Source organism: Columba livia, chromosome 2 (genome assembly GCF_036013475.1).
Source record: "Columba livia isolate bColLiv1 breed racing homer chromosome 2, bColLiv1.pat.W.v2, whole genome shotgun sequence".
NCBI classification, from domain to species: Eukaryota; Metazoa; Chordata; class Aves; order Columbiformes; family Columbidae; genus Columba; species Columba livia.
Window position 1 is genome coordinate 86,667,811 of NC_088603.1, and position 19,576 is coordinate 86,687,386.

The 19,576-nt window shown below is 39.3% G+C and overlaps 1 protein-coding gene across 1 annotated transcript in view; it reads left to right on the top strand.

Annotated features, from left to right (window-relative positions):
- Positions 1-19,576, top strand: part of DAP (death associated protein) — a 57,581-nt gene that overhangs the window by 6,674 nt on the left and 31,331 nt on the right. The window contains exon 2 of the mRNA XM_065052661.1: positions 201-297. Coding sequence (XP_064908733.1) covers positions 201-297 — 97 coding nt within the window. The remainder of the gene's footprint in view (positions 1-200; positions 298-19,576) is intronic.

Genomic DNA, 19,576 nt, shown 5'->3' on the forward strand with positions numbered 1-19,576 from the left:
GCGGCAGATGCAGTCCTGAAGTAGCTGTTCCTCACACTTGCCACTTTTAAACACTTTGCCCCCCCTTTTCAAACTGTGATTACTATGAAACTATTCTGTAAAATACTGAGTGGGGAGGGAAGGGAGAGTCATCTTTAAAGCATTCTTCGCTTATACTGATTTAACTGAGGTTTGTTGTGTCTCTTTAATTTTCGTTCTAGTGAAAGCTGGTGGGATGCGGATTGTGCAGAAACACCCACACAATTCTGATGCCAAAGAAGAAAAAGATAAGGATGATCAAGACTGGGAAACCAGCAAGTGAGCATTTTGATTTGGTGCATATGCTACAGCAAATTTCCATGACCTTGAACCTATCACAAGTTTGGTTTTCCTCACGGGTAGCAAACCAGTGATACAGTTGGTTTTGTATCATAAAATTGATTTAAAGCGGTAGCAAGTTATATGCTCCTTCAAGAGAACTGGGCAGTTGGGGAATTCTTACCTTGGTGAGCCTCCTTTAAATGATTTTGCCAGGTAAGAAGGTTAGAGAAACAAGTACAGTGAAAGTAAGACATCAGCTTTCCTAAAATCTCTGAATGTCTTTTCACACTGTGCAGAGCTATAGAGTCTAGACATATTTGATCACAAGCATTAGGCTGTCAGTCTGCATATGAGGTTGTCTTGCTGTGTGCTAGGTGATTCCTTCTACCCTCTGGCCCATGATCCTGTCTCTGTGAGGTATTTCACAACATGGTGCTTTTTAAAAGACAAGTAAAAAGAAATGCTATTAATGTTATCTACTTTTATTTTAATTAATAATTAACTTTTTATTATAATTTATTAATTTATTTTTAAGTGAGAATTTAGCAGTTTTAGTGGTGGAAGATACCAAAACAGTTGTTACTGTAGGTTAATAAATCTACTTAAAACTGCTAGTATCTGCTGTGTAGAAATGAAAGCAGGGAGGTTCAGTGGACTGTTGCTGTGTTTCTGTTCATATAAAAGCCACCTGGTTTTGTGCTGCTTTCTTTGGCTAGCTGTTTTTCTTTGTAGCCAAGGCTATATTTTATGAACTATTAATAGCTTATCGGATGGGTTTGTCCTTGTTATTTGCTCAAGGCAGAAAACTCAGAGCTATTCTTGTGCTTTGATAAGTAGACCGATTTATATGATGTTTATTTTATTACAATGGTAATAAGCATTGTGAAAATATCTGTGTAAATAGGAACAAACATGTTTATTTACTAAATCAAAACTTGACTAGGAAACATGAGTGTTAGAAGGGAAAAGTTATTTTAATTAATATATTCAAATGAAAGGCAGGAAGATGTATACTATTCATTAAGCAAATTGGTCATCTTGTATTTCTATTGTCATTTTTTATTTCTGTTCAGTGGAATTTAAGTTGGAGCCAAGTTTGTATTACAGTCAGGTTTTGTCCAAAGGAAGAAATTATATCTTGTGGTTAATTAAACTGTGTTTGGGGACACATTCTTTTATTTAAGATGTGTTATATGCCTGCTTATTCTTGCATTTCCTTGGCATGCCAACATCATGGTGAGAGATCTCTTTAGCATCCAAATGGGAAGACTTCTTATGCCTGTTCACGGATATAAACCTCTGTTACAATATAGCTATTTGCTTTATTCCTTTCTTCAAACAAGATTATAATGTTGCCCTCTCCCTCAAATAGTGTAGGGAAAAGTTAAAATTTAACCTTGGTGTTTGTGGCTGTGTCTGGTTTAGCAGGTGCTGTGGCACAATAGCAGCAGATATGTGGGGGGAAACAGAGCTGAGGACTTCATGTTCCCACTGTGTGTATTTTGGAAATTATTTAGTCTGGCCTTCTGGACTGAAGGGCCAATCCTAGCTGGACTGTGTTAGGTGTCTCCTTGGTCTTTATGTTCCAGTTTAGCTTCATCTGCAAGAAGTCCAGATCAGGTGTTCTGAGACCAGTCCACAGTGCAAAACAACCTGTTACCAACAGAACAATCAGGAGGAGAAGTGCATTCCTGATCTGAGATGCTAACAAATACACATTACACATTAATATTGTAAAGCAAGTCTAGGAACAATTGCCATGCTTTAAAGGCAGAGGAGAAAGTTTAATGAACTCTGGAGCTACTTTATTTACTAGGGAGTAACAAACTGCTGCATCTATTCACTCAGCCACCTGATCAGTTTGTTGACAATATATGTACTCTGAGTGCCAGACTGTGCTCCTCACTTTGTGGCTGTTTGTTTTGGGTTTTTTTTGGTGTTTTTTGTTGTTGTTTTGTAGAACTACATTATTAGTTCCTATTAGGCACTTGTGCATACAGTTATTCTTGAGCCTGTATATTTATACAAAAACATTGGTGTGAACTTTTTATTTCTTTGATGAAATCCCCTTGAGAAAGAAAGTGCAGGAAGAACATAAGGAGCGTAGTTAGATGGGAACCAGCATGAATTATAAAACAAAACTGTAAGTTGGTTTACAAGCCTGAGAGAAGTTGTTTTCCTGGTAGAACTGAGAGACCTTTGCATCTGTGAGGGAAAGGGTTTAATGTGCCTGTTGTAGCCTCCTGTGGGAGTACTACTGCAGCTGGTGGCTATACAAGATATAAATGTGAGCAAGAAATTATTTAGCCATAGACAGGAGAAGCAAACTCCACAGGCCATAGTACATAAAGTTGTTGTTTCTGAAAATTAAATTACATTTGCAGAATGTTGTCTGCTTTTGTGCTGGAAGGTGCAGTGCCCTGGAGTTTCTGTGTCTATGTTGCTGGTGATTCACAGTGCCCTTCTAAAACACTTGAATTTCCAATGCCTGTGGAAGGTTTATTTGGAGATGGGAAAGGGTTTATCAGGATGGGGAGAAGACGCTACTAGCGTTCTGTTCTGGTTTCTCTGGCACTGATATATGTGTTTCTTGGTCATTGCTAGCTGATATTTTATGTCCCGTTACTAATCAAGGGGACATCTGTGTTTTTTAACTTTCTGCTCTCAGAGTTTTAGTCTTCGCCATTTTAAGACAACCATTTTAAGGTAGTATTGTCAATGCAACAATGCATCAACATGATGCAATCTCTACTCCTCCCTCTTGCATTCAAAGTCAAAAGAAGCAAAGAGACCTCAGGGAATTATTATGAGGTGATATGGGTGGCTGACAATGATGCCAGAGAAAATAACAGAAGAGTAATTTGTGCATGTGTATGAAGAGGGAGGCTAGCATGATTGAGTGATTATTTTAATCTCATTGCTGGTTTAGTTGAGGACAGATTAATGGAACTGGCAGTAAATCATGGCAGAAGATTTCGACCTGTCTCAGAGTTCACTGGGAGATCTGGAAGTACATGTCCTAGCCATGGTGGCACGAATCTGAGCAGTTGCTCAGCAAGAAAGCTTTTGGCTAGAGTTCATTAAAGTACTTGTGGCTTTGAGGACAGCTGCTGTTGTTTTTGCAGCGTGCTTGCAGAAAAAGACATTGAGTCAGTGTTTCTAGTCTTAATGTAAACAAAGCTCATACAGGTAAATGCCCCTGAAGTAGCTAACTGTGCTGTGGTAAAGGTGACTTTAAAGTAACATTCACCAGGTATACCATCATTGACATTTCTTTTTCTCAGTTTAGCAACTTGCAATTCAGTTACTGTAATTTACTCTGCAAAGTATTTTAGTCATTCTGGTTCTTAAAATAAAATTGTTGTGACAACCTACCATTTCCTGAAATGGTAGGCTAACTTGTCATAATGGTGATTTGTGATCCCTTAAAACAATATGTGGTAAGATGATTTTATATAAATTTAAACTTTTCCTACAGGGCAGTTTTCAGCCTTGACTAGTAATGGAAATAATTTTTTGTCTCGTATAAATATAGTTTTACTTAAAGAAGAATGGCTGGATGTGGTTATATGGAGAAGACTCAATGAAAGAAGAGAGAGATTGCATCATTTGGTTTAGGTGAACTAAGAAAATGTGCATGGCATCCAAAGCCGGTGGCACCACTGTGGTCAAGATGTCAGTGGTGAGCTTGATTATGAGGTGAGGTCTTCAGGATGAGTTCTTCAGGACAACAGTGATTTTGATCAGTCTGGTTGGAGACAGGGTATTGGCTAGATGAACTTGTTGTCTGATCTGTTATTGATTCTCTTATGTTTCTGTGTTCACTTAAGACTTGCATTTATTTGTTTTTTGGATATGGTTGCAGTTTTGATATATCGCCAGTCATACTGATTGCTGCCAGAAGGATTTTTTTGTGATGCTAGATGAAGGTGAAACATATAATTAGAAGTAAGGTTATGAATAGAAACCATTATTTGTGAGGACTGTATGTTGTCATAGAAAATATTTGGAATAACTAGGCTACTCACAGTCCTGTGCTTTATTAGAATTCATGTTTAACTGAGATTTGCAATAACACACTCACTCCTATGCCAGCATCTGACTCAAGCCATAATAAACACTCCTGAAAAACAAATAAATTGAAGTGAGTGTTGCTTGTTCACTTTTGCACAAGAGCTTCATTAACTGTCAGTCTTGGACCTCAAGAAGAAGTAACTATAGTTAAATATCAGCCTCTGGATTTAAAAACAAATTTAAAGCAAATATCTGGCTCATTTTGTCTTTTAACAAACAGGGTAAACTGCAAAGGCTTTAATGTTTAAATACTCTTTCCTTTTTCTGTGTTATATTCTGAAACAAAGTGGGTAATTACAGTGATTTAATTACTGAATATTGATGCAGTAGAGTGGTTTCTCAGTATACATATGTAAATTATATGTGCTTTGTATCTTAAGCTTACTTGAACATTCTGAATCTGGCACTATGTCTGGCTTTCCCATTAGCTCCAGAAAGAATAAATTATACAGCCCGGATTTTAATTAAGTTTATTATGTGGATATTTGCCTTAACTGTATTCATTGGGCTAAAGAAAAATAAAAAAAAAAATAAATAAGAGGATAATTTAGAATGTGGTGATTCAAAAGCAAAATCATGCTAATGAAGCATATGGGTGGCCGTATGTTAAAAAGCTGCTCTTGGTACTTACGTGGTTCCATGGCGTGAGAGGAGTTGTCGAAAGGCTCAGTCATCCTTCAGGTATCTCTGTGTTACTTCTGAAGTCTGACTATGCTAGTTAAGCTGCACCTGCTTTTTTTCTTTTAGACGTGTGGTGGAAATCTCAAAAATTCAGGCTGTGGGTATATACTTTCATTCAAGATTAAACTTGTTTTTCCTTTCCCTCACTTTACTCAGTTGTGACTGACAAGAAATAAGCCACAGGCATGATTTCCATTTCTCATTTGCTACTGAAGATTCTGCTGTCATTGAAATATTTATTTTTTGCCTTGTAATGACCTTCGTCCAAAATTCTGTCACAATTTTTAAAATGTAAATTATAGAACTAAGCCATTAGAGCAGGTTTGTATTTTTGTTTACACCCTAAATATGGAAATGCTTGAAACTGTTTCTCTCCCTTGTATTTCACTTTGTTCTGGTTATTTACCAGGGCCAGGAACTGTAGTAGTCCAAGCCTTGACTCTTTATTTTGGGAATAGCTGCCCTTCAGCACAGCCAGCACCTGGGAAATGACGTCTGGTGTTCAACTCGCTTGCACACCTGTCTGGTAGGAGGTAGTTTCCACCATGGATGGAGGCGTTTAAGTCCAGTTAGTTCTAATGTTGTCTGTTGTAGAGACAACAGGTGTTTCACAGAGGGAAATAAATCTTGGGAGTTGTAAGGAAAAAAGAAAAAGTGTGATACTTTACATCTTGTTAAAAATTGAAACCAAACCTCTGTGAACAGGTAGCATTGTGCTTCCTTAAGTACTCCCAGTGAATAGATCATTAGCATTTCTCCCATACAGTTCACCAACACAGAGCTGAAAAAAGACTTCTCTACCTGTGTTCGTGTATCTATAAAGCCAAAATATTGGAAAAGCAAGTGTGCATTGACTCGGCATGGTGAATATTTAAGGTTAAAAGAAAGAGACAAGTGGGAACAGACAGGCTGCTATGTCTTCTTCTTAAGTTTTTGGAGAGAAAATGTGCAAGTTTGGGTAGAGAATTGACTGAGTCTCTTGTGCTGGCAGCAGGGCCACTTAAGTGTTGGATTAAAAGGTCCTTTGTGCTGTTGTGTTGGTTTGTTTGTTTGTCTTCCCCTCCTCCTTCTTGTCTTTATTAGTTTGGACTTAAAAATCACTTCCCAGTTTTAAGGGAATAGCTTCTTAATAGTGTCACACTCTTCTCCTTTATATAAGTGATATTGCCTTCAATGCCTTTTCCCACCTCATTACTCATCTTCATGTCTTAATCTTTTGCATAGAGTTTTTATGATTAGCAGATGCTCAAATCTAATAAAGTTTATGTATGCATAATTTGTTTAACTATAAAGCCAAAAAGCAATATTAGAATTTTCATGTAGTTTTCAGGATAATACCTTCTGCACATGACCAGTTACTTGGAGAAGTAGCAAAGTAATTGCTGTGACCAGTGTTGAATCACTCAAATGCATATATGGCTATAGATTTATCTATAGAGAATAGAATATGAAGTACTGATTTTTAAATGCAGAAATACTGTAAGGCAATAAAAGAGGCTGTGAATATCTCCATTTAAGAAGTGAAAATATCTGTGAATGCAGGGAATAGAGAAAAAGCTAGACAAGATTATGAATGAAGCATTCTCATACAGGGAGATGTGAGTCTTCTGAAAGACTGTTTCATGCTTCCAGTATTTCTTGATGACTGAAGCAGTAAGTTGATAAATCCATCAGTGTACATGCTAGTTATGACATTATATGGATAGCTCTTTTCATATTCCTCAAGTACTGTGTGCCTGTGTTAAAGAACTAAAAAAGATCTGATATTTCCCCCCTCAGAGGGAACAGAAGATACACCATCCAGCTCAGCGATGGCCGGGTTTGGTCTCAAAGAAACATATGCTGTCTTAAGAAATTAGATGGAAATCTGAGTTGAATTGCCAGCCAAGCTGGTGTAAAAAAAAAAAGATTTTTAAAAGGATGAAAGTCTGTAATTTGTATTCCTTGTGATGAGGAAAGTGAGAAAAGCTTAGTCATAGGCGAGAGGAAAATGTATGGGAAGGAAGTAGTATCTTGTGAGTGATACAGCTTCGCTGTCACGGCGTTCCACGTCTGTACGGAAAAGTAAAGTATCTTAAGCTAATAGCTGGAGTAGTTGCATTTTGCCTTGCACTTTTTTCTTGATACTTTTCTGAAGTAGTGGAATGCACGGGATGGAGGTCACCGTGCCAGTTTGAAAGCAAAGACAGTGTTGAAGCAGATATTACATAGGCATTATAAAGCGCAAAAATTTCCAACCCCAAAAGTATAATCAAATGCTTTTCATTATTTAAGTGTCCAGCAATGCTGAGAACATTTTTAAAGCTAAAGGTACAAATTTCTACTAGAAAAAACTGCCAGAGGACCAGATGCTAGTCACTTATTTAGACTCAAAAACCTGTGTTTGAAGTGAAGCCACCATGAGCTGAAAATGAGTAGGTGTGTGAGATTGACACCACATGTGCCAAGGAGGGGGATCTGATTTTTCAAGTAGCACCTTCCTCTCCCTTAAGTTTCTTCTGCCTCAGCAGCATCAGACACTGAACTTTGAAACAGTTTAATATTAAAATAAACTTAGAATTATCATTTGTTAACTGTCACTGAGCCAAAGAGGAGGGAATTTCACTTAGCTGCTCCAAGGACACTGGTACTAGCAGCAGGAGATATGTGGGAGATAAAGACAGTGCTGAAAACATTTATTGTATTATTACCAGAGTTCTGTTTAGTCTGCTGTAGCATTTGATAGAGATGTTCATTGCAGCACATTACTGATGGGGAAAGCATTCACTGCAGTAGGCTTGCTGCCTTCTGATTTTACTGTAACATTTCTTGGTCACAGAATTGCTGGGGTTGGAAGGGACCTCTGTAGATCATCTAGTCCGACCCACCTGCTAAAGCAGGTTCACCCAGAGCAGATCGCACAGGAATGTGTCCAGGTGGGTTTCGAATGTCTCCAGAGAAGGAGACTCCACAGTCTCTCTGGGCAGCCTGTTCAGTGCTCTGGCACCCTCAAAGCAAAGAAGTTTCTCCTCATATTCAGTTGGAACCTTCTGTGCTTCAGTCTGTGCCCGTTGCCCCTTATCCTGTCACTGGGCACCGCTGAAAGGAGACTGGTCTCATTCTCTTGACACCCACCCTTGAGATACTTATAAACATTGATGAGATCTCCTCTCAGCCTTCTCTTCTCCAGGCTGAACAAAGGCATCACAGGCATCCTGTTAAATAAACGGCAATTAGTAAAAAATACTTTAGCAACATTTATACAAATCTTAGCTCTGATGAGTTTCAGTTTCTCTGCAACTCGTTCCTTAGAATATGTATAACATGGTGAGCCTGGGGCTGTTAACATGTTTGAAGAAGAGCTCTTTTTGTTGCTGTGGAGTACAACCAAAGTGGTTTGATATCTTCCCTAAGGTAGTTAGAGCAATAATTAAATACTAGGCAAGCTTGAATCTATGGAGAGACCCATGGCATGCTTCACCTAGCACCCCATCTTTCAGCCCTACATCAGCGGGTCCCCAGTGTGTTTGGTTTCACCAGTGTCTTTTGCAGCAAGTGGACTCTGACTCTCAGGAGTCTTGGATCATTAATTCCAACTGAGGTCCTTGTGCTTGCCTTGGGAGTCTCTCTAGGAGTGGGGCAGGTAGCATTAAGCTTGCAAATGACCATGTGCAAGGGTATGACTGGCTTAGGTGTCTTCTCAAATTATAAATTTTAGTCTGGGAAAATGACAGATACAGGCGCCTGTATATAAGACAGGTGCACTTTTTTTTTTGGTTAATTTGCAGTGCTGGCTGTTTGCCATTGTGTCCCAAAACCTACTCTAAAGCCTTCTTTTTGATTAAAACAAAAAAAGGCAAGCAGATCTCTGGGTACTACAGTAGAAGAGCTAGGCTGTATTTTTTTTGCTAGAACAGCTTAAGTTCTAGTGTCTCGTTTGAGAGCATTTGGAACTACTGAAAGTCTTCAAAATATTCAGTGGCCAAAATGTCTTTACCCAGTGTATGCGTCCTTGTACACCTTAAATACTGATAATGAATTTGATTGTCCTCCAGTCCTGATGGTCACTCTCCTGAGACTGGAACCTCACATTAGCATTTAGAACATACATTGATAAACTGTGTTTACTGCTTGGTGGTTGTTTGGATGATCAAGAGTATTTTGCATTACTTTGAGTCTGAAAGCTGCCATTACTAAATTTTTAAGTTGTTTTTTTACTCTTCTATTTTTGCATACAACATATTAGCATATTTGCTAATATGTAAAAGGATAGTGTTTCTAATAAGCAACTCATTTGCATACAGTGTATTAGACTTTTGGCTTTGTGGAACACTAATGAGTTAACTGACCAGTTAATGCACAGCCCTGTTTGGCTTGTTTCTTAAAATGTTGCTTTTGTATTGGATGTGATGGAATTAAATTTCAGTAAACACAACTGGGTATGTTTACACTTCTGTGATTCTTCTTTTATTTATGGGATCAGGCTAACTTGTAATTATAGAGGAAAAGTGTATGTAGCCATTTGTAAGCTGTTTTATATCAACGGAGACACTAGTAACATTACCACAAATTCTTCCACATAAGGCCAATTAGAAGGCTTTTGGCTAAATGGAATTTAGTGTTCTATGATTCTTTTTTATTGTTTTGAAAAGTGCTGTAGAATTAATTTCCTGTTTTGATACATTACACAATTTTGATTCTGCTGGTGTGTTTGAAATATTTTATTTTTGTTCCAGTTTACAGTGGGGAAAAAACGCCAGAACCTCAGAAGCTTCTGTGAGTGGAGCTTCATGTTGTGCTGTTTTCTCCAAACAATAGGCCTCCTGGCTCATAACACTGGCTGTTCTGGTTCCTTCCCTGTACTGGGGTGGTTTGGATGACCCATAGATGGCTTTGAAGCTAATACAACATTTTTCCTTCATGTCTTGTAAGCAAGCACAACTACAGAAAATTTGTGGTCCTGCTGATAATGTATTATTTATTCCTGCTGCTGCCCTTTGGAGGCTCTTCCTTTATGATATCCCGTTTACCAGTGTTTGTGTTCTTACTTTGTGTTGTGTCTTACCCTTGAAATTGTGTCCATGTTAGTGATTGCCAGTTGTCCTCTTCCTATTGTATTTTCCTAAAATGACTCTTTTTTGTGAAAAGAGTTCTAATGTTGAGACACCTCTGTATCTCTGTGTATGTGTTCCTCCTTCACTGCAGAGCTTACTAACAACTTAGCTGATCTGATGATCACAGAATCACAGAATGTTAGGGATTAGAAAGGACCTAGAAGGACCATCTAGTCCAATCCCCCTGCCGGAGCAGGAACACCCAGATGAGGTTACACAGGAATGTGTCCAGGCGGGTTTGAATGTCTCCAGAGAAGGAGACTCCACAACCTCCCTGGGCAGCCTGTTGGCTCTTTTATATTTTCGGTGTCACAGAGAATTAAATAAAACTGATTTTTAGGAACTGCATAGTTCTAATAGAAATAGATATGTAATAGTCACGTATGTTTTGTAGCACTGATGTGTCATTTTTGTGTTTGGCTATTCCAGCTTCTGATCCTCAAGAGTGTCTCCTGCCGTATCCCATGGTAACTCAGTTTACTGAGGCGTCTTTTCGCATTTTTTGGAAATCTGTGCATACCAAATAGTCTCGATGGTTTGTTTGTTTGTTTGTTTGGTTTGTTTGTTTGTTGTTTGGTTTTTTGTTTGTTTGGTTTTTGTTTTTTAATTGTTTTGGTAAATCTTTCACATTTTAATACCTTTTACTGGGAAGAGTCAATTCGCCAAGCTGACGCACACTGTTTTCCACCACCAACAGGAGGAGGAAAGGGAAGATAACTGCTTGCAGTTATTCACCAGATTTTATCTTCCTCTCCAGCATTTTTTTTTTTTTAATTTATATAGGTTTATTAGCTAATGGCTTTGTAATACACTGTATGGTTCACTGGATAGTTCGTGGCCTCTTGCCACGTCTTCTACAACAATAAAGAACTATTAATACAATGAAGGAAAGGGGGAGTTATAACCTGATTGTAATCTCTTCCTCTTCTTTTTAAAGAATGAGTGACTCTGCAGGGCCAGCACAGAGCTCGTGTCTGTCCTCATGTCTGTCCTTGCCTGCCTGTGCAGCGCTGCCCAACAGGTGGTACTTGGGGCAGGGGCAAGAAGGGACAGTGTAGAATGAGCCCGAGGAACCCTCCCAGCACCTGGCAACCTGAAGTACTGATAGAAGCTTGTTGATCATATTAAATTCCTGCCATTTAACTTCATTCCCATTTCCCTAGCCCTCTTTTGGGAATATATACATTTCTTACCTCGATAATGGTCTTCCTGTGGAGGCAGCATCGCATTCAAAGTTGTGTATGCTGCAGAAAGTGTTTTCTTTTTGCTTGCCAGGTAACTTTTTCCTGTGCCCTCCCAGTCTTACGTATTAAGAAACAGTGAATAACAGTATTTGTTTTACCTTCTCCTCTCTACCATGTGTTTTCCCTTGAGTTCTCTTTTATGTTTTTGTTTGGTTTTGTTTGTTTTTGTGGGGGTACAACTAGAATTGCAGTGTGGAGGGTAAAAGTGTGCTGCAAACTTACACATGGGCATAGTTATATTTTTCTGCTTTTTTTTTTTTTCTCCTCTTTTAATTATTCTTGGGTTCCGGTTGTGTTTTTAACTGCCCTTAGAGTATTAAGCTGCTGATTTCAAAAATCTTTTCACAGCGATTCCAATTTTTTTTTTAAGTTTAATAATGGTTCTAGTGCCCATCATTATGTATGTACAGTTAGGATTGTTTTTCCCAGTGTGCATATTCTGCATTTATCACAGTGTCATCTTTCTCTTTCTCTTTATTGTTCCATCATTCCTTTGAGATTCCTTGTAACTGTATACATTCAGGGTTATTTTATCCTGAATAATTCACTAACATTAGCATATATTGTCATCTTGCTATTTAGACTCCTTTTCAAGATTCGTGTGGGATCCTACTGTTAACCTCCATCATTATATTTGATTTATTCCTGTGCTTTATTTCCAGTTTCTGATCCTCGAGAGTGTTTTCTGCCATATCCCATGGTAACTCATTTTATTTAATGAGGAGCCTTGTTTACATTTATTTGGAATTCTGTGCATGCCAAATAGACTGGCAGGTTTTTTTCTTCACTTAATCATTCATTCATTCCGATTTAACACCAATCATATCAAATATTTAGCTAATGTATGTAACCTCTACCTTGACTTAACTGTACAGTAACTTGACTGTGAAAACACTCTTTCTCTCTAGAAAATCCTGTGCTAAAGTTTTCTAACACTGTTACACTCACTGGGTGGCATGCAAAAGCATGCAAAGGAACTACATAATAGATTTATATGCTGATTTAATTCAGCATTCACATTGCTGAAACAAATTAACTCTTTATTTGCTTGTTTTTAACATTTCATTTTCTAAGTTACTTCTTTGTACCTATTTAAGAGAGAAACCTCAGCAAGTAAATAGCTTCTGTGAGACAAGTGGAATTCATTTCTTTTTATTTGAACTTAATTATGTGACTACAAAATGTGGTGAAAAAGACTATTATCAAATGGGACAGAGTGCTTGTACAAGGAACCTAACAGCAGAATTTCTATCAGAAGTCATCCTGGATTTTCACTGTGTTTATAATAATGTTTTCCAGCGTTGGAGTTATTGAATCTTTGGTGTTTATCTTTAGCCTGCGGTAATTTCAGCAAGTGTTTGCTGCCATGAGATTCCATAACCCATCTCACCTTTCAGTAGAGGAGGCAGTGATGGGCCCAGTGTCTGGTCAAATATTCATGCATTAGGATTTAAACGGATAAACAAAAGCTGTATTTATGGAAATAGTAGACATATGACTTTGTATATGCAAACAGTGAGAGCATTGATTGTTGTCAGTGACCTCAGCAAGAAAGTAAACAGCAAAACCCTTAAGTCTGCAGGTGATACCGAGCTGTTTGGCTTAGTTAAATGCCCTACCAATGCTGAGGAACTCCAGAAAGACATCACTAAACTCTGCAAGAAGAAATTTTGAATTACGAAAGCCACTGGAAAATTAATGGACAATAGTTTGTTGAGAGCTACGAAATACAAGGACATAGCCTCTGGCTTGGGAAGTTCCTGAGCAGCAGATTCCTGGAGGGTGCTCTCAGGAGCACCCTTCTGCATGGTCCATCCTCCTCTCCTTCCCCCACGTGTCCTCTGCTGCCTCTTTAGAGTCAGCAAGGTGAATATGTGGTCTAACACTGTACAGCTTATTGCAGAATGACTTAACGCTGAGTTCAGTTGCCATTTCAGTAGAGTTATGTGTGGTGAGGGGAAATGGTGATCTCATGAAAGATTTAAATATTGAAACTGAATTAAGAGGAGAACCTGAAAATTTGGTTTCTTAGTGGCCATGGTGGCATTAGTTGATTATGGAGGCAATCCACTAGTACTGCTGCAGGAGTCTGCAGAACATTTGTGGCTGGTTTTTAGGGACTTGAAAAATTGGAAGTTTGCGTCAGAGTACCTTCTAGGAAGGCACTTTAAAACTGGATTCTAAATTATTCTAGCAAATTGCTGCCTTTCTCAACCCTATTGTAAGTAGCATAAGTAGGTTAGACTCTGAGCTGGTGTCAACAGGCCTGTCTCCCTAGTCTTGGAGGAGGATCTTGTCTCTGCATCCCACGCTTATTTGTTCTGTAGCATATCTGTAGGCTCTATAGCAAATTCAGGGGACAACTCAAAAGCAGTGTTGTTCTCTAGTTTCACTGCGGTTGCACATGATATTATTAATACCTTTAATCTTGCAAGAGTCCCTAGGCAAAAAAGGCTAGAGGAAGTGTAAATCTAATTGCTCAGACATAACACTGATACTGTTTACAGTACCTTAGAAAATATCTCCTGGCTAGATTCTGAGAATTAGCTGGGGCAGGGGGAGGAGAGGAATTCAAGACATACATATAAGGGGTTTTTTGTTGTCTTTTTTTTTTTTGTTTAGTTTGTTTTTTTTAAGATTTGATTGCCAAGGAATGCTTCCAGGAGCACAGTTTTGGCATAGCAGTGTGTGAGTTAGCACCTTAACTCTGCTAGGCTTTGCTTAGATTTATAGCTGTTATCTTTAATATGTGGCATAAATTGAATATGATTAATTATTTCCTGGTTCTTTAGACTAGTCATGGGCATAAATACAGACTGAGCTTTTCTGGTGGATACAAGAAAAGAATGAAAAGCAAAGAGAAGAGCCTTGATTTATACATTTTTCAGTTTGATTTCCTCTTTCTTGAGATGAAGAGAGATAAAAGTTGTAGTGTTAGTTGATGATTCATGATCTGCCAAGATCAATTTGACTAAAAGGGAGGGAAAGAACACCCACCTAAAAACATGTTTTAGGTTTCAAAATATGGAAAAGGAAGGAAATGTAAGAGTTGTCTGAAAAAAACAAATTTTACCACAAACCTGGCAGAGATTTTGTAGAGAAATGTCTGTGTTTTTCCAGTTAAAAACTGAGAAAACAACCTGGTAAATATAGATGAAAAATTTAAGTGCCACGTGTTAGTCTAACTAGCATAGTCTCTGCAAATAAATTCTAGTGAGACTAGTCAGTCTTTGGATAGATGTCAAGACATGGATGGTTTTGATCTAAAAGTTTAATTTGGTTCTGTACATCTGTCACTTACTTTTACTTCCCTTAAGTAAACTGTCGGAAGAGATGAAGTATCGCTGTATGGGAAGAAGCCTGAAAAATCTTTATGCAGAGTAGAGTTGCTTTAATTCAGTGTGTAGTACTTGATGTTTGTGACTTTTTATACTCAGTAATGAGCTTCTCTTCACCCCCCTGCCTCCTGCACTCCTGGTGTGATAATTTTCATTTAGGATGCAAGTCTGTGGTCCATCTGCTGCTAGGCATCCTGAAATAATTTGGAAATGATCTTGTTCTGGAGATGGTGTCCTGAAAGAGTTCACATTTGGTAGAAGCAGTATTGGCAGCATAAATACTGACTTCCACAGTAATGCTTGTCAGCTGGTAATTACAAACAATCCTGAAAGGATCAGAACTGATGGCTGTCACATGTCCACACAGTAGCTGGGACCAGAGACACTTTCTCAAGGGTGTTGAAAGGTAAATCTCTTTAAGCTCTTGCAACAGCAGTGTTTCCTGAGGCAAGAGGAGTCTTCTGAAGACACACAGCCTCTAGTCTCAGGGTGTCAGCAAGGCTGGTGAGCGCTGAAGGTCGGTGCTTGTGGTGTGGGTGGTACTATGTTCCGGGAACAAGATCACAACCACCCAGCTCAAAGTGCAAGCCTGACCTGAAGCTGGACAGTGGGTCTCACCGCAGGAGGGACCTGGCTGCTCACTTGCGTAGTTGCGTCACCGTGGTTCGCGCACCCATAAGGGTGCGTGGTAAGCAAAAATCTCCATTATTTTGGTTTTATTAATCTATTAATCTCCCCTAGTCATAACCAATCTGGGAGATAAGAGCTGGAGGAGGAATAGCAAAACTGTTGGTTACTATTACAGTATAAAGGTAAGCCTCATACAGTAGTGAGCCTTATTTCTTTAAATCCATGTGGGAAGTCACTTTTTTTTTTTTTTAGTTTATATAACATTTTGTAGGTTTTGAGAGGAGGAAATTACTCTCTGATTATTCTCCTAAATCAAAGCCATACTCTGTTCAAGTGAAAGGCTTGAACAGATAGTGTGTGACAGGGCTGGGCATAGATACATCAGTGGTGAAATAACATGAAAGAAATAAAAAGTCAAGATTTTCTCACCTACTAGGGTACATTAGCATGTTAGTGAAATGGAGATTGGTCAAAACAACTGGTGTCTTGTACCAGTGTTTCCAAAATGCATTTGAAACAGGCAAGGAGAAATAATCCCTTTTAGGGAACTTGATCACCGCATTATCTAGTAGATAAACTACTTAATGAGCACTTACAGAGAAGATGGCAGTGAACTTTTCTGAGAATTCCACAATGAAAGGGTAAGAGGCAACAGCTGCCAATGGCAACAAGAGAAGTTCTGACTAGACATAAGGAGTTAAAAGCCTACTCTAGTGATGATGGCTGTCAACCACTGAAAAAGGTGCCTGGAGAGTTTTGGAATCCTTATCCTTGAGATAGGCAAAAGTTGACTGCCAAGCCACAGCAAGGTTGCCCCAATTTGAGCAGAAGGTTGGACTGGTCACTGCCAAGGTCCTTCCAATTTAAATTATTCTGTAGTACTATGAAATAAAAAGGATCAAATAGAAGTATCAGTAAATCATGTAGAGAGGTGATGTGGGATGCTTCTATTTACCATCTTCCATAACATGAGACTGGAACATCTAGTGAAAACACAAAGTAATAAAAGGAAATATTTATCATGTGGCCTTTCTCTGAGGAGCTACAAGAAATCACTGAAGCTTTTTTGATAGGTCTCCTAACAAACTGTCTGGTTTGTATGTGTATAGAGAGTTTTTTATCATCAAATAGCACAGCAATGTGAGAAACTGAGATTCCTTCAATTGCACTGTGGTCTCTGCCTTGCCTCACACACTGAAATAACTCCCAAATGGATGGCAGTCTGGTTTCTGTTTGAAATATTCATGTGGTACCTTGCCATCCTGACTGGATTCCTGTCTCCAGCATGGCAGTGGAGAGAGAAAGGTGGAGGTAGAGACAGTGAGTGTGCTGTCAGCGGAGTCATGCAACTGGTAGAACAGCAAAGTCTCTAGCGGTAGCTCTGCCTCGGTTACAAGCTTCACCTTGGAGCCCTGGCCATGGGCTAATGCAGTTTTGTGCTGGTTAAGAGATAAAATGCCTGAAGTCTAGACACAGCCAGAGTGTGAGTTAACCTCCTTCCCCCGCTTCTACCAGCAAGGAGGAATTTGTTGCCTGAGGTTATTAACAGCCAGAGTTTTGAGTCCCATGTTTACTCTCCAGACCAGCTGGGAACCAGCTTGTAGTGCTATACTGCTAACCCTTGAACTCCAATTTGAGATATGTTCTTGAGGAGAAAAGAATTAAGAGCCTTGTGGGGGGACAAAGCTGCCTTCTTTTTCTCCCCTCATGTTTCTGTAGAGGTGAGTAATTCTGTTTATAGGAGCCCAGTTGTGAGTTAGAAACTATGACTGTGTTAATTTATTATCTCATTGTAGTTAACAAAAGCAGCATAAATGTTTACTCCTATAAGCAGCCTATGAAAAAAATCGGTTGTGAAATACTGTTGGATTGTGTTCCTACCCGTCTGATCACCACAGAGGAGTTGCAAGCAATTGTTCTTTTGCCCTAGGGGCCACTTTAGATTTTATCCATGGGTATTTGCAGTGTCTCTTGCTCTAGGAAATATATGAACAAACTCTTCAGAGACTCAGGCACATTTTAAGGACAGCAAGCTAGCTTCAACTCAGCCCAGGTTAGATGAGATATTATGGAGGAGCCCTGCAAGGCAATCAGATTGCTATTAGGCTCTTAGGGTAAGCAGAGGTGTGGAGGTGCTAACTCGAAACACTTCTTTTGCCTCCCTTTATCTGTCTTTAAACTTAGGACCTTTGCTCCCTAGGGCAGGGTTATCACCACTGAGGTACAAATGACCTTCCCTCTCCTGCTGTGTGCTCCATCATGGCCCACTGTGAAACTGTATCCAGTGTACAGATCCACACAGGTTGGAGGAATGGGCTGGTATTAACTCAAGAAGTTTAACATGGCCAAGTGCAAGGTCGTGCAGCTGGGTCAGGGCATTTGTCAGTATTGGTACAGACTGAGTCATGAAGGGGTTGATAGCAGCCCTGCAGAGAAGGACATGGGGGTACTGATGGATGAATGACTGGACCTGAGCCAGCAATGTGTGCTTGCAGCCCAGAGGCCAATTTTATCTTGGGCTGCATCAAAAGGAGCATGATCAGCAGGTCAAGGAAGGTGATTCTGCCCCTCTGCTCTACTCTGCTCAGATGAGACCCTACCTGGAATCCTGTGTCCAGCTCTGGAGGCCTCAGTACAGGAGAGACATGGACCTGTTGGAGAAGGGCCAGAGGAGCATCATGAAAATGATCAGAGGGGTGGAACAGCTGTGAGGACAGGCTGAGAGAGTTGGGGGTGTTCAGCCTGGAGAAGAGAAGGCTCTGGAGAGACCTTAGAGTAGCCTTTCAGTATATAAAAGGGGCTTATAAGAAAGATAGGGACAGACTTTTTAATAGGGCCTATAGTGACAGGACAAGGGTTAATGGCTTTAAAAGGAAAGAGGGCAGCTTTAGATAAGATACAAGAATTTTTTTTTTTCTTTCTTTTTTTACATTGAGGGTGGTGACACTTTGGAGCAGGTTACCCAGGGAAGTTGTGGATCCTGCATAGTTGGAAGCATTCAAAATTGGGTTGGACTGGGCTTTGAGCAACCTGATAAAGTACCCTTAAAGATATCCCTGCCCATGGCAGGGTGAGTTGGACTAGATGATCTTTAAAGGTCCTTTTCAACCCAAATAATTCTGTGATTATATTTCTACAGGTTGTACTTTAATTATGTTGGGTTTTGTTTTGTGGGGTGAAATTTCAGAGCACTGGATAGCTTTTGATGGTATTTCTAAAAATCCAAGCAAAAAAAACGCTTGGCTGATGCACGTTTGACCTAGAAGCTTGATGTCATTGCAAACAAGGCTGTTGGAGGGTTTAAAAATACTCACAATAGCAATGTTTATAGTCTCATTTATATATAAACTACCTTCCTCAAAAAATGCCAGCCTCCTTGTGATATAGTAGGAAGAAATTTCCTTATAATCAGATTCTTGTATAGTTTGCTTACTATTGTGTATCTGACACCTCTTCCTGAGGCACAGTGAGCCTGTGAACAAGGGGGAACACTAGCTGATACTGAATTAAAAATACCAAGTCTTCAAGGCTGATTTTTCTGGTGTTTCTTTGGAGTGTTTCTTTTCACTTAGATGTGGCAAGACAGCTGTCCTTCAGTGTTTGGTTTCTGGTAGCTAAACATCAAGTGTCCTCACTGCATTGTTTTGGTTATTGTTACCCCATCCTGGAGCTACTTTGTAGGCCTCAGTTGCAAAAAGATAAAGGCTTGGACAGATGAAGAATCTGTCTGAGGATAAACAATGAAGTATCGAGGGTACTGTACTTGTTGAATGTCAGTGCCTCAGAGGGTGTTGTCATCCTTATTTAACAGGCAAATGTAGGAGTTTTCCATTCTGTTTTTATACATTATTAGCATCTGCGCTAGTGAATGATGGGAACACATAAGTCCAGATTTCATGTCTGCTTCTTTAGGGAGGGGAGGAAATCTTTGTTTCATGTACCACTTGAGGGTAAGTTAGAGGTTTGCTGTGTCCTCAGCAAGAATTTGTGGGATGACAGGAAGATCAGTAGCAGGAAGAGAATATCACAGAAGCCCTGTGCTTGATGAAGGAGATACTTTGCAAGAGAAGAGATGTGTTTTAGTTAAATTAACACATGTTCTTTCACCAAGGGACTGCCTGTCAGGTTTAATTTGAAATGAAACTAATTGTTAGTCTGACAGCTTGATGTGCTGGGAAACATGATAAATACATTGGTACCAAAATCGCTTTCAGCT